This window comes from Miniopterus natalensis, chromosome 8 (assembly GCF_054644295.1).
Source record: "Miniopterus natalensis isolate mMinNat1 chromosome 8, mMinNat1.hap1, whole genome shotgun sequence".
In the NCBI taxonomy this organism is placed as follows: domain Eukaryota; kingdom Metazoa; phylum Chordata; class Mammalia; order Chiroptera; family Miniopteridae; genus Miniopterus; species Miniopterus natalensis.
The window spans coordinates 31827583-31851722 of record NC_142088.1 but is presented as its reverse complement, the minus strand read 5'-3'; the positions used below and the strand labels follow the sequence as shown (position 1 = coordinate 31851722).

The following is a 24140-nucleotide window of genomic DNA, read 5'->3' as shown; positions in this document are numbered from 1 at the left end:
CTCTCTCACACAGTCTCACACTCACCTGGTTAACTGCATTCAAGCTTCAGGCCATTTCTTTTATGCAAGTTGTCTTTGACTTTCCAGTCTGTGCTAGGTTTCTCTGTTGTGTGCTCTCATACGCACTTTTTACTTGCTTAAGGTGTGTAATTGATGTAGATAGTCACCTGTTCCATGTTTCCATATTTGTCTTCTCTAGTTAGGAGGCCAGATGAGGCCAGGTGCAATCATTGTTTTGCTTGGGGCTGAATTCCTATATAAATATTTATTGAATGAATAAATGAATGGCTCCATATAGATAAATATTTGTGCAATTGAATATCTTCTTTCATTCCAAACTTGAGCTGGCTTCTCTGGAGAGAGTATATATGAAAAGGATATTATGTTGGGAAAAGGCTGTTGTACTTTTGGAGTAAAGTGGCCAAAGTACACAGGTTTTGGATCAAGAATGATGCCTGTTTTAGGCAGAAAAGAGGAACAGGTACTTATTCGAATTCAACACACAACATATGCTGGTCAACATATGGAGCTGGAAATAAAATACAAGAATACTACAGTGACTGATTTCATTCATTGTTTTTTCTTTTTTTAAACACAACTCATTGGGTACTAATTGCCAGGCACTATCATCACTGCTTGCAGAGAACACCCAGTGTGGACATAGATAAAGAGATCACAGATAATACCAGAGCGTGATAGTGCTATATTAGAGGGGTGCATAGGATACTGTGGAAACATGGCTTTGGAGGAAAGTAATTTGGCCTCTTTCCTGGAAGAAAGCACACTTAACGTGAGTTTGAGAGTGATGTAGACAAGCAGAAGGGTATACTTTTTTCTTATTTTTGATCTGGATCTATTTTTTCCATTTCTGTGGTAACGATATAGTATTCTGTTCTACTTTAGCCCAAAGTATTCTCTAGAATTCTTTATATTTCTTACTTTAATGGCTTGCCATTCTATAGTGTTAGAAAGGAACAAAAATAAGGTGGCTTCTTCCACAGTGCCCACATTTCTTGAAGACCAGGCTGATGATGCCCCCTCCTTTTTTAAAGGAATTGAATTCAGTATTCAAACATAAGCCCCCTTTCTGTCAGTTTAGATCTACTGTAAGCTAACAATTGGTACTTTTGTCTTTACATTGCCGTATAGCAGAAATACTTTTCTGTGCCATTAAAACTGTGCTATACCACCACCTAGACCAGACTGTGCCGTTTGCTTATCGGTGCTCAACATGAAGACCAACAGGCCAGTTGTGTCTTGGTGTCTCCTGTGACCTCTTTCCCTGCCATCTGTGCCAGCCTGCTGGCCATTTCCCCAGTCTCTCAGGAAAACAACTTGGTTTCTCTTCTTTCCCCTTCAGTGACCCCAGATTTCATTTCCACACCCCACCACATGGCAGTGAGTGATTTAAATATATTTTGTTAATGATTGTGGGTGCACCATCTGAATTGAGACTTCTAAAAACTGTAATGGCACATACAGAGCAGTTGCCTGGTTTTCTGCTACATCAGAAAGTTTATGAAAACTAATAGATATGTGTTTATGAAGTTTCTCTCCATTAAGCTTAATCTAGAGATTTACTCATAGCAAGAGGCCATCTAGCTGAAAATTACTAAAGCATGGGAAAGGGTTTCACTTTTACTTTGAGCTTTATACATTGATGTATTTTGGTGGATATAGTCAAAATTTGCTTTTTCTATTCAGAACACCCTGTTGTGTAATTTTTGCACTTTTTAAAAATCTCTGAAATTCTGTAAATGTTCCAGGCTAGAGGAACTGAGACACTGAAACAGGTGGCTTAACAGGGGGAGCATATGGGCTGACTGGCTGTTCTCCCTCGGGCTCTAGCCCCAGTGTGTTCACGTCTCAGGGAACGTGTGTAGTGTGTTGTCTTCAGGCTTTCAAAGACTAAGGAGGATATTAAACCACACACACCACCACTCACAATGTGAACTGTATTTACAGGGGAGAGGCAATATGTAAATCTAATGGAAGGCATTGTCTTAACCCAACAAATGTGCTCCGCCTTTAAACCTTATGTATCTCTCGCCTTTTTCTACCTATCTGACCTGGAGAACCTGCAATCATCATCGATTCTCTCTTCTCCCTTTCCCACGCTCACCTATCACTCACTGGGTTCTTCTAAGCATCTATCACCGTCTTTTTAGTGTTCCTTCCTTCTGTTTTATGTTCATTGTCCCTTTCTCTATCCAGGCCCCCACTCCATCTGTTTGGACTGTTATACTGATCTATTAGGTCTCTCTATCCCGCCCCCCCCCCCCACCTCAAACCATACCCTTATTGCATGTATTTTCCTTTCTTTTCTTAAGCTTTCATACTGTCATTGAAATCTGAAGTTTTCTGTCAGGCTCCTGCTTTCCCTCCTACTTTTTATAATGAGCACTTTGAAATATACTGAAAAATTGAAGTAGTATATGGAATATGCATATATTTTCCACCAGGATGCAAGTGCTAAAATTCTGTTGTATTTTACCTCTATCCCAGTCTTTCTGTACACAGCATTTCAGAACCAATTGCAATGTAGTTGTATGCATCTTGACTCTTCCTCCCTACAAACTTCCACATGCCTGTCTTAAAACCTGGGGAACTTTCAGTGAGCAAGTAATGTTTTTGAAATGGTAAAAACAATTATTTACAACTTTTTAATGAACTATATACAAATGAGGAAAAGGTATAGAACTTCAAGTCATGAATGAATTAATTTTGTAGATTTATGTGGCAAATTCTTTTTTTTTTAATTATACATTTTATTTTACATCAAGTGTTCAGATTCTTTTTTTAATATATCTTTATTGATTTCAGAAAGAGGAAGGGAGAGGGAGAGAGAGAGAAACATCAGTGATGAGAGAGTCATTGATCAGCTGCCTCCTGCACACCCCCGACTGGGGATTGAGCCCGCAACCCCGGCATGTGCCCTGACCGGGAATCGAACCCCGATCGCCTGGATCCTAGGTCGACGCTCAACCACTGAGCCATGCCTGGCCGGGCTATGTGGCAAATTCTTAAGGTTTCACTTTGATTGGCTTGTTATGTTTGTGCAAATAACATTTTATTTATGTTTGTGCAAATTAACATTGTGGTAAAACTGAATTTTGTATAAAGGTAGCCTTTTAGCTATATTACTCTCCGTAATGCCAGGCTTTCCATTGATGTTGTCCTTTTGTCATTTCCTACCAGTCCTGGGTCCTTGCCCATTGGCCAGCTCTTTATGTGTAACTTTCATGGTGGATATATAGGGATTTATCTGGTACCTCTTTTCCCCTTTCGTTTGTTTATGACACTCTCGTCCATCCATATTTGATAGTGAAATGGTAAGATATAAACCATGAGAGTTGTCATCAGCCTCCCTCCCTCCCCACCAGGTGGAAAACGCCAGTAGCCTTGGAGCAGAAATGATGAAGCCAATACACGGAGATGGAGCTCCTGGTTCTGCCCATTCCCAAGATCCAGTCAGACAGTTGTATTTCATGAGTTGATAAATGTCTATTTTTGCCTCAGCAAATTCTGGTAGGATTTCTGTTCAACCCCAAAGCTGTAACTTGCTCGATATGTTATTTCCTAAACTAAGTCCTAATTCCAAGCAAATTTTAAATCTATAGATACTTTTCTCTCCCCATTGGAACTGCCCTACCTCTGTCTATCCCTAATTCCAACAGAAACCAGCTTGGCTCTACTTTCTCCATGAAGCTTTTCCAGGCACAATTATTTTCCTCTTACTAGATCTTATAATCTCTATTTGGTGATTCAGTACTTGATATTATATTGTTTTAAGTTAGTCTGTAATTGTTTCTGGTGTGTTTACTTTGTCTCACGAGTGTCTGAATTCCTTCAGAGCATAGATATACTCATTCACTCATTTTACATCCCAGAATGCCTAACACTCAGTAAGTGCTCAATAAAAGCATATTGGTTCATGACAAGGTATGATTGTATATATTAAGAGAACTATCTAAGGAACTAAGTATCGAGCGTTATTTATGTATTTAATCTCATGCTTATCGCAGTGCTGGACACACAATAGGTACTCTAAAATTCATGTTAATTAAAAAATGTTCTTAGATTTGTGAGTTCAGGGCAAATGCTATGGTATTAAAATGAATTGGAAGATGATGAACTAAATAATGCCATATGATGCTTTAAAATTGAGAACTGTCGCCCGGCCGGGCGTGGCTCAGCTGTTGAGCATCAACCTAGGATCCAGGCAATCGGGGTTCGATTCCCAGTCAGGGCACATGCCCGGGTTGCGGGCTCCATCCCCAGTTGGGGGTGTGCAGGAGGCAGCCGATCAATGACTCTCTCATCATTGATGTTTCTCTCTCTCTCTCTCTCCCTTCCTCTCTCTGAAATCAATAAAGATATATTTTAAAAAATAAATAAAATTGAGAACTGTCAGTCATAATATTAATATACCAAAGTATAATCTTAAATCTGGAACACTTTTTACAGTCATTTTCTTTCCCTTTTCTACTTTTTTGTTTCCACATCTGCCTTTATTTTTTATCTCTCATTAGCACTTACTTTTGTCACTTTTGGTCCATGATGATCATCTCATGCCTCTCACGCCTGCTCCCCTCCTTTTCCCACTTTCATCTTTCCTGTCACTTTACAGAACTAATTTAGATGTATTTAGGATTACAAACAGGAACCTTTTTTGTCCTCAAAAATACTGCCTTAGGGCCTCTGACTTTTAAAAACAAATTTCTAAACCTACATTGCCACCAAGCACCTTTACTTAATCAGTCTTCAACAGTTACCAAATAAAAGTTGTCTTTGCCATAATAAAGGAGGGCAGAGTACTTTGTTGGCGCTTTACAAAACTGGGTGACTAGCCGAATATTAGCTCGTGATTGTGATGTTGGAGAGGGAAGGCCTTGGTGAATCAGAGACAGTAAAAAGGCCAGTGTGGCTGCCTAGAGAGGGTGAGATGAGGGGTCATGGGATGGGCTGTAAAGGGAGGCAGGGCTCAGGTGTGGTTGGTCTGGACAGAGCCCTGGTTTCGGTATCTGTGCACTCACACGTGCTTTTCTGTGGCTGATGTCTTTGCCAGAGAGGAATCATTATAGGCTGCGTGGTTTAAGTGGCTAGAGCATAGGCTTTGGGGTTTGGACAACTGGAACCTGCTGTCTCTTCTCGGGTGTGCTCTTGGGCATTTGCTAATTAAACGTTTTTGGAGATAGAGAAAATGAGGTTTACCTTGCAGAATTAAGTATTAGAGTTGATGTGTGAAATACCTAGAACTTAACAGATACTTATCAATTATTGTTACCATTAGAGACAGTATTTAGTAAATTAAATATTTCAGAAGTATATATATTCTGTCTTGATTTATATTCTCTGATACTAGGTTAGTAAGGGCTGAGTAGGTAGACAAAGTAACACACCAGTTTTACAACCTCCTACTAAAAGAAGCTGGATTTGTTTTCACTGTTTTGTTTTATTTCCTGTAAATTGACTCTAAAAGTACGTAAAAGTTTCTGTAGTAAGGGGCATTAAAGCGTCTTCTAGAATAAAATTGCTGGTTTTGTGTGTGTGTGTTTTTTTTTAAAACAACCTAGAAACAACATTGTCTTTGGAGCATTATCTAAAGCAAGCAAGCAAATGTATTTGAAACCCAAAACTCAGAGTGAGGTATTCATCCACGAGCTCCAGGTTTTCACTATTATATTGATTCCTTTTGTTTTGCTGAGAAGACAAATTGGCTCTTAAGAAGGACTGAATTGAAACAGTTTTTATTCTTCTTTTTCTTTTTTCTGTCCAGAAAGTCTTAACATGAGCTAGAATATTCTCAGCATACAAATAAGCCAATGAATACTGGCTGTAGTCCTTTTGGAAACGTTGTATTGAAAAGATAGTGTTTCTTCTTTATGGAAAAAACATGAATGCTTTGCATCCCTCCTTTCTCTTTGTGGGACTTGGCACTGTGCTGACGAATATTATTTGTCCATTAAAATGGTGTGTCTTGAAACACTCTTTTTAGGAAAGAATTCTGCTGCAAAGCAGATGAAATCTTATTTATTTTTGAAAACAGACCTCAGAGGAGTAGTAATTGTTTCTCTCTAGTACTGCGGTTACTACTCCACAGCAGAGAAGGGCAATCACAGCCTAATGGATGCATCTGATTGATGAACATATTGATTAGATCTAGAAGATTGTGTTCTTTGAAATTCCAGACCGTTTGAAATTTCAAGTTGGTATCGCCGTTGCATCTAACCAGCTTAAAATTTTCTAATGTTAACAGTATTTACAAGTAAAACAACACTTTAAGGAGTTTTTATTAAAAGATGGGATGAAAGAATAGGATTATAAACTACATATTAAGAGAAAAGTGTTCAGAAATCATTTGCCATTTTTTATTTCTCTAAGTAGGAAACAGGAGGAAGTCATGAATTATAAAGGCCAAATAGAATTCATCAGGAGTTTACTAAAAATTTTTAGTCATAATACAGGTTCTGTCCAAATTAAAGTAAAGAAAACAAACAGACGAAGGTTTCAAAAGTTGGTTGGACAAAAATAAATCAGAGTAAGTAGTTTAGAATGATTTTTAGTCTGCTCTGAATGTAACTGAAAACAAAGGGTTTAGCCATGTCAAACAGATGTTTTTTGCTTTGCACTTTTAGAGCCTGGCAAAAATGGCAGGAAGGCAGTCTCCACCTGGACTTGTGCTGGGATCACAGTAATAGCTTCCTGAATGGTGTGTCGATGGATAGATGTTTGCTTCTTGATTGGTGAGGTGGAATTGATTGACGTGCGTGGCAAGGGCCAGTAAGGCAGCCGTGTCTAAATTGATGGCCGGCTGAATGGAGGATTTGACCTCTATCATGAGTTCTTAACCTAAAGCAGCTTATGCTCTCTTCTTTCAGGCTTTGTCATTAGAGAAAGAATTAGAAAAATTTACTTTAGAGATGCTAATTTCTTATCCTATAAAGCCCAATAGTTAAAATTAAATAGGGCATACTGAAATTCTTAGGTGGAAAATTATTCAAATAGAGAGATGGGCATATAGTAATACACTCAAATTCAGCATAGCAAGTGCAGGTGAACGTGTAATATATGGAGTCTCTGACTTTTTTGAAGGGACTTTGAAGGGCAAGTTTTTTGCTCTCAAGATAACTAATGCTTATAGTTGGATGGAGCATAAACATATGAATATAAGGCAAGATATCATAATATGCTCATTAGAGTTTCAAAGTGCTGTGGGAACATGAGGTAAGGAGAGAGAAATTTTCAGTTATTAAGGGACTGATTTCCCAACTGTGTATAGCTTAATTACCTGCCTTTTGATCACCACAGTTTTAGAACCTACATAAAAGGGGTGACTGGAAAGGAATAAGGAGAATTTTTATTTTTATTTTTTGCCGATTGTCTCTAAATGGAAGGCTAGCTGGTAGAACTTAAGGCAGGAAATAGAAAGGAAAATTTTGGTTTGTGTTTTTATACTTGCGTATTCACTGTAGAAATAAATTCTTCCACTTCTATTCTGTTTTTATTTTTAAATTTTTTTATCCTAATTATGAAAGATTCTAAACATATAGAAAAATAGTCTATATGTAATGGAAACCAAGTACTCATCAGTGAAATTAATTATATATTAGCTTTTTGTTCTTTTTGCCTCAGATTTCTCCCTCTTTTTTTTTTTTTTTTTTTAAATATATCTTTATTGATTTCAGAGAGAGGAAGGGAGAGGGGGAGAGAGAGATAGAAACATCAATGATAAGAGTCACTGATCAGCCGTCTCCTGCACACCCCCTGCTGAGGATCGAGCCCGCAACCCGGGCATGTGCCCTGACCAGGAATCTAACTGCCATCTCCTGGATCCTAGGTCGATGCTCAACCGCTGAGCCACGCTGGCCAGGCTCTCCCTTGTTTTTTTTTAAGAAATCAAAATTAAAGATCGAATGAAACTCTACTCTTATTCCTTTCCCTCATTACCCAGAATTAATTACTGAACTGAAATTGGTGTCAATCTTTCTGTTTAAAAAACTGTAACAGATGTACATACATGTCATACATACCCTATTGGAGTTTGATTTTTTTCATTCAGGATCATGTTTGGGGGACTTAATCTTCATATATGTAATTGCTTTTCTATGGAAAAGCAGCAGTGATTGCCCTAATCCTGGTTTTTGAAGTTCTTTCTCAACATCATAAGAATGAATATGTTTGTTAAAGCAACTGAGAAAAGTGGGAAACAATCAAATAATTTGTACTTTGCTTAAAGTACATAATTCACAAATATTCTCTGCACAGAGATGGTTGCTTACACATATTCCCCTTGCCCCACCCTCCACTTCAGGGTTTATCTGCCTCACTTTATATATTGGCATCCTCTGGGCAGTTATTAAGTGGTTCTGAGCCAGTGGTCTGACTTAATGGTATCAGAGTAAGGAATTCATTTATTAATTCAATCATTCATTCAAAAATAAGGATTGATATTTGAGGATACAGCAGTAAGTGAAAAAGTGTGACCTCATATAGCTCACATTCTAGTAAATAGAAAATGAACAGAATGAGCAAATTCTATAGTGTGAAAAGAAGGTAGTATGGAAAAAATAGATTAGGGTGTGAGGGGAATATTAACAGCAGGTTTGGTTGCCCAATCTTTGCCTGTCTCTCTGGGTGCTTGGAACCATGATTGGCTCTTGGCCACCCCCTGGGAATGTGGCCCTAGGAATGTTCTTTATGTTACTGATGAACGGCGATGTTTTATATGCCTGAGCGATGAAGTGTGCTGTTCCAGTCTGTCAAGACTGTTTAGCAAGTTCATGATATATACCTAGTGGATCTGTGCTGGGGTCCTGTGCTTCTGTTACCGGGGCTGGTTACCTAACAGGAATGGGTTTACATGACCAGTGCCCCCATGCTAGCCTTGGACCCTAAGGCTCTATTGGACTTCCCTGCAAAGAGAAACTCGCATGTGTCTCTACAGCTAAGAGAGAAGTTGTGTCCTGTGCAGTTCCAGCAGAGGGAGAACTTGGAACCCCATCCTGATCTCTCTGGGCTTAACTGAGGACTTTATTTTTCCTGTTGTTTTCACTGTTCTGTGCTGTGATAAATCTTAGTTGTGAGTGGTGTGAGTCTTTCTGGTAAATTACCAAACTTAAAAGTGGTCTTGGGACCCCTGGAAATATAGGGTAAGGGGGCCTGGGAGGGTAGGAATTATAAAAAGTGTAACTTTGACAAGGACTTTAAGGAGGTAAGGGAGTAAGCTATATGGATATCCAGGGGAAGAGACTTCTAGGGAGAAGGAACAGCCTGTGCAAAGACCCAGAAGTGGGACATGCCTGGCACGCTAAGGAAGTGCGAGGGGCCAATGTGGATCAGGAGGAGTGAGGATAGAGGGGGAGTGAGCTCAAGGATGCAGTGGGCACATCATCAGACGAGGACATTCTTGAGGGTAGACGGTGATCGCCGTTAGCATATGCTTTCTGGACAAAACGCTAAATTCCCACCTTTCCTCCAAGGAGGAGATCAGCTTCTCATGTTTTCTTAGCTCACTGGTTTCTATTTTTGGCAGTCTGAGTTCCCTCAGAAAATAAAATCTCACTTCTTTCAGTCTTTTTTTCTTCTGTGATGCCAAACATAACCCTGATAACTCAGACTTGAGCTATGATGGATCATGCAAAGGAAGGGGAGAGCCAGCTCCTCTGTCCCTCATGCCCTGGAGCTAGGTGTGGTGACCCGAGAAGCCTCAGTGTGGAGGTGATGTCTGAGCTGAGTCTTAAGGATGAGTGTCCGTGGTTGAATTGTGGGTTTCAGGGACCTATACTGTTCAGCCCTCCCCCAGCTCCTTCTTCAAAACTCAGCTGGGGGTTTTTCCTCCACAGAGGATCCCTCTCTTAGGTGCCCCGTTATTCCATGGCAGCCAGGAGCAATGCTTTTTCAAACACGTAGACTCAAAAGTGGCCCTTGACTTTCCCACATTGAGCTGTAGGTTCTCCTGTTGCTCCATATTTTGTGCCTGTGTATATAGAGTACTTAATATATGTATGTTGAATAAATTTGTGAGTGAATAATTGCATATGATTCCAAGGCAGGATAAAAAACTGGGAAGAAAAGATAAAAATCAGGACAATAAATTCCTGTGGAGTGAGCTTGGACAAGATGTTTTAGGAGCTTGAGTCTGATTTATTTCCATTTAAGAAAAGGGCCCTTTGGGTAGACAAGAAGGAACTGAGTCCAAATACTAATGGCTCGGCTCTCTCATTTGTTCCCTATTGAGTTGACTGAAATGGGCTTGTTCTTAAGTTATAGGGACTGTCTTCATGCTATTATTTAGTTTAGGAGAATCGCACTCATTTACGCTCTAGTCCTAATGGGGGAAATGTGTATTTTATTTGCACCGTAACATTTTTCACCTTTGAAGATCTTGTCCTTATTTTATAACGTCTTCTTAGATTTGACATTTTCTTTGTAATGACTATTAAGTTTCTGCAAATAAATTTGTTTTTGTTTCAAGCAGGCACAGATTATGTTTTTCTTTTAAACTTAAAAGCCAGTAGGAATTTTGGATCCAATCTGGTGCTTGAACAGGGAAAAGGAGGCTTTTTTACTTTACTACTCCTTCCCCATTAGTTCAGCACCCTTTTGTTCCTTTAAAAGAAGGGGGCTGCGTGTCCCGCTTGAATGCTGTGTGGATTAAAGTGTCGCAGCCCTTTCTACTCTGCTGTACAGAAAGTGGAATAATATGGTCCTTTCTTTTTGTAAGGTCCTTTGTTGTCCTCACTTTTTTCTAAACTTTCAGCCCTCCTTCCTAGTAAATAGGGAGACTGTGCTGGCACCCCGGGAGAAAGAATTGTAAAATGACTTTATCGCTATTGTTTTGCAATAGTGTAAGCGTATTTTAAAAATTTAATCTTTTCTCTAATACAGTTGCATTATATTTACCTAGCAAATTTTTCTAGTCATGTATTCTGTAGCCAAAACCAATATTTCTGTAGCCAAGTGAAATATTCTTATGGAAAAGAAGGGACAATTGTATCAATTTCCAAAAGTAAAAGGGATCTTTATATTTATTTGTTGTTGTGATTCATATAATAATTTAAAATATTTCTCACTGGCAACTGTGAGATTAAGCTCAACATTTCACTGACTGCTGGGGTAGAAAGCTGGCTGTACCTGCGAGCGGACATCCCAGTCACCCTGCAGGGCGCTGAGCGCCTCTGGTCGCCATTCACCTTTCTGCGCCGCACTCCTTTCAGTTCTCTCTCCTGTTCATCTCCCTCCTCACCACTGCTCCATTCCTCTGCCATCCGCTTACCAAACCCCTTCCTAGTATCTCTGGCCAAACCCAGGCTACCAAGAAGCTCACTCTTGTGAAGGGAGGAGACGAACACAGAAAAGTAAACACACCAGCCTGTCATGTCCCATCACACCAGTCGGTACAGAAGAGGAGAGCCCATCTGACAGGGGTACGGGGACATTTATTTGAAGAGGGGCCATTTGAGCTAGACTTTGAAGGGTAGATTAGGAATTTGATAGATAAAAATTTAAAAAGACTTTTCAGAGAGAAGAAATAAATATTATAGCAGGAAAGTGAGTTGGTCTTAAATAGTGACCAGCGACTCATTTATAGAGCAGAGGTCAGCAGACTTTTCTGTGAAGTGCCAGGTAGTCAGTAATTTGTCTTTGCAGGTCATGTGGCCTCTAATGCAAGTATCAACTCTGCTCTTACAGCCAAAGCAGCCATAGGCAATACATAAATGAATAATGTGGCAGTGTCCCAATAAAGCTTTATTTACAAAAATAGGCAGTGGGTCAGAGTTGGCCAGCAGGCTGTCCTTTGCCAATCCTTGATCAAAGAGTATGATTGCATAAGTCTGGAAAGGGAGGTGGTGGCAGATCTTAGATTTTGAATGCAAGGCTAAATAGTTAGGAATTAATTGATATTCTCTTAGCAAACCATGATTGCTGTATCTCCTAAAGATTTAAAATACAATAGATGTTTAAGTTTGGAACTCAGTGTTCTGTTTACATCTTAAGATATTTGCATAACTAGCTCTAAACTAAGGTTGCTGTGACTGAATCTCTTGTATGAAAATGGTGGATGACTTGTGAACTAGGCTTCTGACTGCCCCCCTGTGATGCCTGATTTGGGTGATAGCCAGCAATTTGGAATCTTTTTGGGGTTTTCATCCTAAAGTCTCTACTGTAATGGACCAAAAAGTCAGATCATGGAAAACAGAATAAATGGCAGGACCTTCGGAGATTGGAACTAAAAATGTTGGTATTCTCCCTGTTAAAAAAAATGATAGTATGAACTGATTTCAAAGTATAGTAGATCCACATTTTTGATACTTATTTTTTAAAAACCACTTTACTGACATATGGTTGACATGTAAAAAGCTGTACATATTTAATGTATGTAACTATGAGTTTGGGAATAAGTACACCTGTGTGAAACCATCACCACCATCAAGGCCATCGGCATATCCATCACCTCCCAAAGTTTCCCGTCCTTATTATTATTTATTTTGTGGTAAGAACAATTAAGATCTACCCTCTTAAGAAAGTTTTAGTAGATAATACAGTATTGTTAGCAATCCACACTATGCTGTATAGTAAGTAGATCTCCAGTACTTACTCATCTTGCATAACTGAAATTTCATACCCTTTGACCATCTCCCCATTTCCCCCTCCCCCAGCCCCTGGCAATCACCATTCTACTCTCTGCTTCTATGAGTTTGACTATTTTAGATTCTACCTGTAAGTGAGATCATGTATTATTTCTCTTTCCGTGTCTGGCTTATTTCACTTAGCATAATACCCTCCAAGCACATCCTTGTTGTTGCAAATGTCAGGATTTGCTTCTTTTTAATGCTGAGTAATATTCCATTGTATGTATAAACCGCTTTCCATTATCCATTCATCCACTGATGGACATTTAGGTTGTTTCCATATCTTGACTATTGCACATAATGCTGCAATGAACATGGCAGTGCAGGCATCTCTCTTTGAGATTGATACTTTCTATAGGAATTGTTAAACATTTTGATTCTGAATTCTGCATAATTGCATGGAAGACTATATTAGGTACTATAGAAAGTTCTTATGTCTGTGTTTCAGTATTGCTTTTTAAAAACCTCCTTTATGGTAATATCAGATAATTATGCAGTACTATTTTTTCATAGTGTTGCTTCCTCAGCATAAAACTTCCTCAAGTTAAGACTGTCTTATTAATGTTTGTATCCCCTAATATCTAGCTAGTGCAGATATGGCCAAAAGTAGGTAGTTAATAAACATTTGTTGGGTGAATTAATGTAGGTGAACGTTTCTAATTGTTCTCCTCCAACTGTTTCATTCCACTATATTTTGTACTCTTCATTTTTTTCCAGTTCTCATTACAATGCATAAACCTCAGTATAGTATTTTGCATTTATTTATTGTTGAGATAGTTTGGATTTTAACAACTTAATCTGTTATTTGTTTATAAAGCTTTATATAACTAGTGTATTTTCAGCATTATATTTCTAGAGAGGAAAAAATTTTGTTGTATATAAAATGAAATTATCATAGATGCTTGAGACAGTGGAAAAGAAGTCTAGTTTTTGTAGAGAAATCTGAAAACAAGGTGGTTTCTCCATGGGCACAGGTGAAACCTACATAATGGTAGCTACTTAAGATGGTGCTAAACTGTCTTGAAAAGAAATGGGATTGTAATTTATCAGTCCACCCCACTTCAATCTCTAGATATCCAAATAAGTAGTTAGCAATATTTTTTCACCCTTTCTGCACTTTGAGTTACCTATCTGAATCCTATGGCAAGACAGTGATAGAGTGTTGGTTCTGATAAGCTTTTCCAAGAACATTTCTTTATACCTACTTACTACCTTTTGAATTTTTGTGAACCTTACTACTAAAAAGCACTTCTAATTATGCACGAAATACTTAAATCTTCCCCAGCAACTTCAGAACCTCGCTCAGTGGTGTGTGTTTTATTTTTACTTAGTTCTCTCAACATTTAGATTATATGTTTTCTAAGGGTGCAGTTGAAATCATTTGATATTGAACCATTTTTAAACCAATGGTGACATATTGAAAAGAAGATTATGTGGGCAAGCCATAATGATTATAATTAAGTGACAGAGAAAATAATATGTGCATACAAAGCTGAAAATACAATGGAGTAGAGTAGGTAGATTATGGAGACAAAAGCACCTCTGGTTGAAAATTATATATTTAATCACAGAATCTGCCCAGTCTAAATGCCAAAGTATTTTTGTTGGAGTAGAGAACTAGAAAGGGGGATTGTTATGGATATATATTGATTCTGACTGCCAGCCTTGTTTGCCTGGTCAAACTCTTGACATTGCAGAAGGTAATTCTTTATTACTTTTCCTTGTATTGGGAGGAAAAAGAGTTATTTGTGCCCCTTTAATTGTTTTGACCAGGCTTTCAGCTGAGTTTTTTGTATTGGTTTTGTTTTTAATGCTGTTTTTGCTGCTGCTTGTACTGGGGCCACAGAAACCAGGTTGAGGAATGAGGGAGAGGGATCTAGAGGGTCAGCGAATGAGCACTCTTCTCAGCACTGGCTGGGAGGCTGGAAGGAGATAAGTAAGCTAGTAAATGATGATGAAAACCAAATTCCGAGCTTTTCAAGGAGAGATGTGTGAGTAAAATGCTTGCGACTTGGAGTCAGATGAATTCATCTGTTAATCTTGCTGATGTCCTTCTTAACTGTGCAATTTTAGCTTCAGTTTCCTTGCTGTAAATCGGGAAATGTTCTGCAGGTTTGAATTAGGATGAAGCTGGACAATTTCATTGTTGTATTGTTGTGTAAAGTTTCTAGCTCTGGACCTGGGGTGGGTGGGTGGGTGGGGGTGTGTGTGTGTGTGTGTGTGTGTGTGTGTCTAACACAAATATCAAGAGTTTCTTTCCCATGTGAGCTAGAGAGTATGCTCCTCCTGGTCAGGCCTTCAGCGTGTCCTAGGTCTACAAGGTGATCTTGGGTACAGACATAGGGGATCTGCTCAGAGAGGAAGTCTGATTTTGATAGCCAAGATTTGACTTTTGCAAATCGTTTTTTCTGACTTTGATATTCATTTTCTCATCAAGTTTATGATATTAGTATTATTATTTCATGTGAAAAAATAAAATCATCCATTCTGAATTAGAAATGTTTTAGAAAACGTTTTATAAATCAAGCCCAGCCTCAGAATGTCAGGTTTTAGTGTGTCTTACTTTGGCAACTACTTTACGAGGATGAAACAGATGGGATATGAAGAGTTTTTTAAAAAACGAATTTAGCTTGAGATCTTACTACACATTGGAATTCGTCCACAAATCCAAAGGCTTTTGAGAATTTCTGAAATTAATCTTTGCAGCAAATGGATCAATAAAAATTCCCTATTGACTTCTGTTCCTGAATATGCTGTTGAAGGAGCCATTTTAAGTACACTTAGCTTGAATAAGTGTACTTATTATCAAATTTTAATAGGAAACCCTGATTCCCTTATCTTTTCGTTATGTGCAGTCTTCATCTCATATATATCATATTTTTGGTAGATAACATTGTCCTTCCTTCCTTTGCCCTCTCTTATGAAAGAGCAGCCTAGTAAATACCCTATATTTACAGTTGTCTGTATATCATTAAAGTTCTTGCTTTGGGAGCAGGCAACAGAATCTGACTCTGGCTGCAAGAAATAAAGGGACTTTGGGAAGGGATTATGATAAAGCTCACAAATCAGCAGGCGGGGCTGCACAACCCAGCTCGGGGAAGGAGAGGGACCAGGGAAACGCTGGAAAGCCCAGTGGGTAGGAGCTCATGGACTTTCTAAGATGGTTCCGCTTCAGCAACCTTAGTCTCTATATCTTTTTTTTCTTTTCTGTCTTTTTGTGTGTTTGATTTTTTCATTTTCTGTTAGCCTCTGTATCTTCATTCACATTTCAAGGTCCTGACAAAATCTGTCTGGCCCACATTAGTTAGATGCTTTATGCCAGTGGCTCAGTAAGTTTTGTCTAGGAAATTAGGGGGCAGGTGGCTGGGTAACTATTTTGAATCGAGCAGCAGCTACTTGTCCTCTACACATAAATCATTTTCTGTACTAAGTGGACTTATTCAAGTACGTCTGGTTTAGGAGCCCATCATGTCATATATATTGAAACTTTTTATTTTTTTACCCAAGAGTTATATTTCCCATTGGAGTCTGAAGCCGTGGTTTGGCATCAGCATGTGTGTGGGGGAACTCTTTCTCCCCCTTTTTAATTGCCATTATTATATGAGAATTTAAGTTCTCAGTGATGATTACAATCATACATTTCTTGAATTGATCTTGGTAGTGTGACCCCAAGACTCACTGTAGCATGGTGTAAAGATGGCTTTGGAGCTATTCACAGGGACTCCTAAAGGCTGACACAGCCTTTTGATGTCTGTGAGACTTGGAGCAGTTTGCATCACCTGTCTGAATTCTCATTTTTTCATTGGTACAATGGACTTGATATTCCATATTTTACAAAGGTGTGTTAAGATTTTTGTGATAATATACATGATAATATGTCCCTTGGCACCAGTAACATATATTTATTCCCAGCCCTTTTCATATTTTGACTTTAAATGGTTACAGACATGATTTTACTTATATTAGTGAAGTCATAGTAATGAGCTGAATTGCTGATATGATGAGAAATACTTAAATAATGTGAGGAATAGTTGGAATTAAGGCCAAAGTTTAGTTGACCTTTAAGGACCTGATGCTTCTGAATTTATCTATTAAAAGTAGGGATAGTAATGATGACTCGCAAGTAATTTAACCTCCCACAAGGCTGTCTATTGTTAAAATGCTAGAAAGCAGAAGTGCAGGTAAGTTTCAGTTATCTGTATTTTGCCTTGTAATCTATTCTCCATATTTACATTTAAATATATACAAGATCATTGTCGTGGAAATTAACTCCCCCCCCCCCCCCCCAGACAGACTAATAGGACCTTATTTTAAGGTATGTCTGTCCAGGATATAATCCTCCCCTTTCTTTTCTTTTCCCAATTAATTCTTCCCACACTCTAAACTGGGACTAGAGTTGCTTTTAAGAATAATCAGGCAGTTGTAGTGCAGTGGTTTAAGAGAGCACAAGCCTTGCAAAGGGACAGTCCCACGTGTGTGTCCTGTTTCCTCCGACTATTGTGGGTTGGCCATGGCTGATTTACAAACCTCTCTGACCCACACTTACCAATCTATAAGGGGAAGAAAACAATAGTATCTCTCTAATGAGGGTTTTTTGAAGAGTAAATGGAATGATGCCCTTAAAAAATTAACATAACGCCTGGCTTTTTAACCCACAACACATTTTAGTTCTTATTGTGGTTATAATTATGATCATGTATAAGAAGAAATACACTACAAATATGTTTGTGTCTGAATATATAAAGAATCATATTTTGATAGCATTTAACCTCATTTAAGATTCTTGAAAGGAGCAGCACTCTTGTCTAACTTGCGGGATGGTTCCTTACTAGGACTGGGCAGTTGTTACAGTGGTTCTGTTTGTATCTGAAATGTTTTTGTTATGTTCCAAAAGCAACTGAAAGTAGTTTATTTTCACAAAGTTAAAGTAGATAAGGCATAACAACAAGTTGGTAGTGATACTATTGTGACTCAATCAGCATTGACTGGGATTTTTTTTTTTTTACCTGATGTGCTGTTGTTACTAAAAATTATTTTGAGTAAAAATGTTTTTTATGCAAATATATAGCCCTAAAATCAATCCCTATGAGGCATTTCTTATTGATGTACTCTAATGCTTGTGAACTGGCCTCCAATTGTGAAGTAATAATTTTTATTAGTAGTAATGATATTAAATGAGAACCAAACACTATGCATTATTTCATTTATTTTGTAATGGAGTCACTGTGCTCTCAATTTTACAGATGTGCAAACAGACTCAGAGAAGTGAGTAACTTAACAAGGTCACACGTCTAGGGAATGGCAGAGATGGACCTTGACTGGCTCCAAAGCCCATTTTTAGTGGAAGACAAGGCATCTTTGTCAAAGGTGTTGTGAAACAGGCTTTGCAAAGGCATTTCCAGCATGATATAAGTTCTTCATTAAAGTTAGATATTATCACTGATAAATCCATGAACAAAGAGTCAAGATTTGTACTTCAAGAGTGAGGCTGGAGGTTTAAGTAGAAAGAAGCATTGTTTTCTCATTTTCCTTAACCTATTATGTTACTGTGTTTTCTCATACATTTAATGGATAATGGCTTTTTTATTCCTTAGGGAAAGGTTTTTGTTTGATATTTTGTATATTTGGACCTGAAAAACACCCCATACTTTCTAGATAACACAACAAAATGAAGAAGCTAGGCATGGACTAATGGACTTTGTTATGTGCCATTTTATTCTAAGAACTTTAACTGAATTCTGATTTAATGTTAAATCGGTATTACTTGATAGCATTAGAATTAGTGAAACAAAGTAAAAGTATATTTTCCTGAAGAGAGAAATTTCCCTTACTTACTGTGGTCCTTCTTTTAATTGGCAGAAAAAATAGAGTAATATTACCCTGCCTTATTAATAATAAATTCAAATTTATTCAGTTTTAGGAAGAATAATGAATTTGTTGGAATGTTTCTACACCTCTTTCTATTGATCTGTCCATCCATATCTGTGTCCTAAATTTATCAGCAGTGTTGTACTGTTACTAAATGCCTGGAAGGCATTTTAAGGCACACTGACATATGTTCTAGGATCTAACATGCTGCCATTTCTGGCTTTTCCCCCTTCCAGTGTCTGTGTTTATGCTGAAAGTCCAGGTGAATGACATCATCAGTCGCCAGTACCTGAGTCAAGCAGTTGTAGAAGTGTTTGTGAACTACACGAAGACCAATTCCACGGTGACTAGAAGCAATGGAGCCGTGCTGATAAGAGTACCCTATAAACTAGGGCTCAGCTTAACCGTTATTGCTTACAGAGATGGCTATGTGTTGACGCCTCTGCCGTGGAAGACCGGAAGAATGCCAAGTAAGCCCTCAGTGTTTGCCGTCACTAAATGTACTTTCTCTGCTTTGAGAATCAGTTGTTCTGGTAAACTGAAAATGGGAATGTCCACTTGAAGTCAATATAAAGTAGTTAGAAAGGAGTGCCAGTTTGAAGAAAACATGAGGCCCTTTTCCCTCCTGCAGAGGCTTGAAGGAATTCTGAGCAGAGCTCTGGTGAGAGGCGTGTGTGCGGGTGGCCTGCCCCAAGGATCCCCGAGAAGCGGGCGGGCCCGAAAGTGGGGCCAGATGATGAGAGGATGTTCTGGAAAGGCGAGACAGACAGTTTAGATTTATGTGCCGAATAATAAGGCAGTTACTGAGTACACAATGAGTATAAGTTATTGGGAAACTGAATTTACTTGACAGCGTGTATGATTATATACCAAAAGGCCAACAGCAGGGCTGAAATGGGTTGAGGGAGCCTGGCTATGAAGCTGTGGTTGTGCTCCTAGTGGACAGTAATAATGGGATTTCAACAGAGTTACTGATTGCAGAATTAGCATCGGTATAATAAATACATGTTATGTACCAGGAGTAATAACCAGTTAGGAAAAATAATGACAAGAGATCCCTCTTAGAACAAGAAAAAAAAAAAAAGCAAGGAAACCTAAAAAAAAAAGTGAAATAACGGGGGTGGTAGAAAAAAACTACCCAAATTACCAATAGACCCAATTACCAATAGACCTACAAAAAGAAAACCTAAATAAATAATGCCCTGGATAACTGAAAAATCATTATATTTATTCTTAGAAAGCCTGAATATTGTTAAGGTTTCAGTTCTTCACAAATTAATATGTAGATTTAATGCATTTAAAAAAAACTTGGCAAAAATAATTTTTGAATGTGAATAGGTCCAAATTTTCAAAAATAATAAATTTTGAAGAATAAATCTGCAAAAATTCCTGGGAATCTTGTTTTATCTTTTTTCCTGCTTTAATTGCTCTTAATTTTATTTTTTAATTTTATTTTTTTCAATTACAGTTGACGTTCAATATTATTTTAATTAGTTTCAGGTGTAGAGCATAGTGGTTAGTCAATCATATAATTTACGGAGTGATCCCCCTGATAATTCTAGTACCCACCTGGCACCATACATAGTTACTACAATATAATTGACTATATTCCCTATGCTGTACTTTACATCCCCATGACTGTTTTCTAACTACCAATTTGTACTTCTTAGTCCCTTTTTCACCCAGTCCCCCAAACTCCCCTCACCCCAGTCTGGCAACCCAGTTTGTTTTCTCTATCTAAGAGTGTGTTTCCATTCTGTGTGTTCATTTATTTTGTTCTTTAGATTCCACATATAAGTGAAATCACATGGTAGTTTCTTTCTCTATTTGACTTACTTCACTTAGCATAAAACCCTCCAGGTCTATCCATGTTGCCTGTTGCAAATGGTAAGATTTTTTTTTTATGGCCTAGTAATATTCCATTGTATGTATGTACCACATTTTCTTTATCTACTCATCTTGAGAATCTTGTTTAAAAGAAGATTTACTAGAGGCATTCCAGATAAGTAAATATTATACAGCTACAAAATTAAAACTATATGATATTATACTGTGGTAAAAATCAGATACTGGAATGTATAAAAAAAGTAATCTATGATAAGGTACCATTATAAATCATTGAGAAAGTGCTGAATATTCAATAAATAGTGTTGGGATATTTTAGTTAACTATTTGGAGTAAATTAGTTTGGATCCATATTCCAAAATATATTACTCAGAGTTCAGATGTGGAAAACCAGATCATATGAAATATAAGAAAATAACAAATTATCTGATTTTTATTAGGATGATCTGATTAGACTTAAAAACAATGAAAGAAGTCATAAGGAGATTTGGCCATATTTTTAAAGAGCAACTGTACATCAAAAACATGAAGGCAAATGAGAAGGTAGGAAAATATATGAAACAATAAGGGGTGATATCCTTAATATGCAAAGAACTCATACACATCAGTAAAAAACAACAGCCAACAAGGCCCTGCCTAAATAAGGTAAATGGACAAAATTGGGACCTAGCAATTTTCAAAACAGGAAATAGCAATGATTAGTAAATGTGGTAAAATGTTTTGTTTCCTAAGAGCCTGAGACTTATACACCAAAGAAATACACATTTCATAGATTTTTTTTTATCTTAGAAAAGTTTTTTAAAAGTGAGCATACTCAGTATTGATGGAGTGAGGTAGGATTAGAATTCTCAAACACTTTTGGTGGGAGAGCAAATCAGCAAAATTATCTGGATAACTTTGAAATGTGTGTCATTGTCTTCAGGATCTTTGTAATCTTTGACCCCGTGTTCTCCTGTTAGTAACCTATCCTAAAAACAGACATACAAATAAACTTGACAGATACTCATACAAAAGGATATCAATTTCAGTATCAGTTTTGTAATAACAGAATAGAAATAGTCTAAATATTTAATATTAGTGGAGTGGTTAAGTAAATCTTGATACTTTAAGAAATGAAATATGTGATGCTAAATTATTAATAATGGTTGTCTCCGGGCTGGTATTGTGATGACCATCATTTTCTTCTTTCCTTTTCTGTATTTCTCTGCGGATATACACCTGTTTTATAATCAGAAAACATATTTCTTTTTTAGTGAAAAGAAACCTGAATGTAAGTTTTAGTGAGGTTAAGAAAGATTCCCCGCAGGTTTAATAGCCTTAAAAAGCTGTCAGAGCTGCCCTTTTAAGCTGCCTGTGACCGAGAAAGTATCCAAACGTAGGTTGGTGCCCTAATTACAGTCAACTCCAGGTTCAAGCTACTGCCCTGTCATCTCCTTTCCAATTGAATGAATCCAGTAATCAGTCTAAATGTTCATGTATTCTGAACTGAAATCACACTTTTATTTGGTAGTTTCTCCCTTTTTCCTGTCATAGGAGAAAAGTGTATTTTGTTTAATGTCCACGATACATCATTCTATACTTTTTGTATTTTATCTTGTCTTTTCCATTATAGCTCTTAAAAATATCTCAAAATCTTAAAAACATCCCCATGCAATGTGTTTTAGCCTCTCTTAAGTGACCTAGGAATATTATGTTATTCCTATTAACTTTAAATACAGGAGAGAGAATGGGAACTCGTGCTTTGTGTTACTCCTCAAAAGTTATTTTCCTTTGCAGGATTGGTAAGCTTATTTGATTTGTTCTTGCTTATAAAATGATGGTCTTTTGTCCCAGCTTCTTGCTCCTGATTTTGAAATAATAATTATTTTCCTGGTGATCTGCACTCTCTCATCCTGATGGTTATTTCAGGTGCCTACTATCGTAGGCTGGTTTGGCCCCATCCTGAGTTACCGCCACCAGGAATCATTTTGTGTGTGAAACTGTTTCCTCTTTTGTGAACTCAGAGTCTGTTTGGCAAACCATAAGGTGCAAAGAAGAGCATTGTACCTTTACATGGACGTTAAAAAAGAAGTGTGGATGTAGTCTCCATTTTAGAGAACCTTGGATCATGGAGCCAAGAAAAATGTTTTCAGCAATTATAAGAGGGAAGTAAATAACAATTATATAGAGAAAATAACAGAAGGTTGTTCAAGTATTTAATTGGACTATATGTATCTGGTCTTAGAGAACATCATTAGTCCCATTGGCAAACTACTATATGAAATAGCAAAGATTATTAAAATAAAATAGGGATGCCCAATCTTTTCTTCCCATTTTATTGTGATCCTTCTTCCCCCACCCCCATCCTATTTTACATTCACCCTTCCTTTATTTTCCATTGCTTTTACTATCACACAGTTTGTTTTCCCCCACTTTTTAGGGCCTGCTGGGACAGAACTATATTTGTCTGTTCCCCTCCCCCCCATGTTTAATAACATCTTTTAATTGTGCTATATTTCACAGTATATTCATCAGTTACACTTTCACTGTTCCCGCAAAGCCAAGCAAATATATGGCTATTTGAAGACACTGTTTTAATTACTGGAAAATTAGCCGGTAAGTATAATACTTTTTACTCAGTTAATAAGTAAACACTTAAAGTGGTTATGAATGAATCAGTAATAAATCAGCATTGATCATAATGTGGGAAAATCTAAATTGATCAGGGATGATTATAAGCTGATCTCAACCGAGGCTTATTTCACTGTCAAACCAAAGTGTTTTTTTGTGAGTGTGATGGGAATCATTCTCTCTGTTCCTATTTTAGCCCCCCACATGAGAACATTGGACTTCTGGAAATATTGGAAAGAGCTTCTGAACTTCTTTCCAAATCAAATCTCTCACTGGGCTTTAGTGGCTGGTTGAATTAGTAGAAGGGCTCAGCCCTTTGGCACTTTCTAATTTGCAGGTCACCTTCCTTCCTGCCTGTGGCATTAATCTTGCTGCTTGTGTGGGAGAGACCCGAGACAGGGCAGTTAAGTGTCTGCCCTGCATTCATGATTTGCCCGCTTGCACATCCCACGGGAAGGATTCAGAAGCCTGATTTGGGGTCTGACTCAAGCTGTGCCCTCCAGTTCTGCTTTAACAGGCATGAGGATAATTTCATCTTATCCCCTCACCTCCCTTAACTAGTCCTTAGGGGAACACCCAGCATTTTGTGACTCTTACCGCATATTTTATAAAACCTCTATAAATGACAATTATTTGCCTATAAATGACAATTTATTTTGTATTGAGGAATTAATGTTTAGGACTAAAGCATAATAGGAACAATTGGTAAAGGAAGAAAATCCTCAAAATAGTTTATAAGAAAGTCACGGTAAAAAAATTGTTTTGAAAGTCGTCTTCATTTTCAGAAGCATTAGAAAAGAAAACCCAATACTGCTACTTAGAAAAAAATGTAAACTAGGGCTTGATTAATATTGGAGTAATTTACTGAGTGAGGCAGTAGAGTCTCTTACGCTTGAAATGCTAAGGCACTCGGCAGAATCTTGATCTCAGGTTTGCTGGTGCGTGGCAGAAGGGGTGGACGTGGAGTCATAGAATTATTCTACTTCACTCTATTACAATGTGTGTAATAGAATGAAAAGAAAATGGGGCTGCATACCTGCAAAGAGAAGCTACGTTTTATGTTGCGGGGCCTTTGTGGAATCAGGTTCTCCACAGCCCCTCTTCAGTGTTTTATTTGCTTGGGTTTTGTCTTGACACATCCCCTACTCCTCACTGGCCTCTTCAGGCCCCATTACAATTGTA

The 24140-nt window shown here is 37.8% G+C and overlaps 1 protein-coding gene across 2 annotated transcripts in view; it reads left to right on the top strand.

Annotated features, from left to right (window-relative positions):
- FAM171B (family with sequence similarity 171 member B) overlaps window positions 1–24140 on the top strand; it is a 49216-nt gene that overhangs the window by 9755 nt on the left and 15321 nt on the right. The window contains exons 1-3 of one of the 2 annotated variants that reach the window (XM_016212709.2): window positions 3423–3528; window positions 18740–18973; window positions 22851–22943. In XM_016212709.2, the coding sequence (XP_016068195.1) occupies window positions 3501–3528; window positions 18740–18973; window positions 22851–22943 (355 nt within the window). In that variant the 5' untranslated portion in view covers window positions 3423–3500. Of the gene's footprint in view, window positions 1–3422; window positions 3529–18739; window positions 18974–22850; window positions 22944–24140 lie in introns of those variants that run through there. The other variant, XM_087819724.1, reaches the window with a different exon arrangement.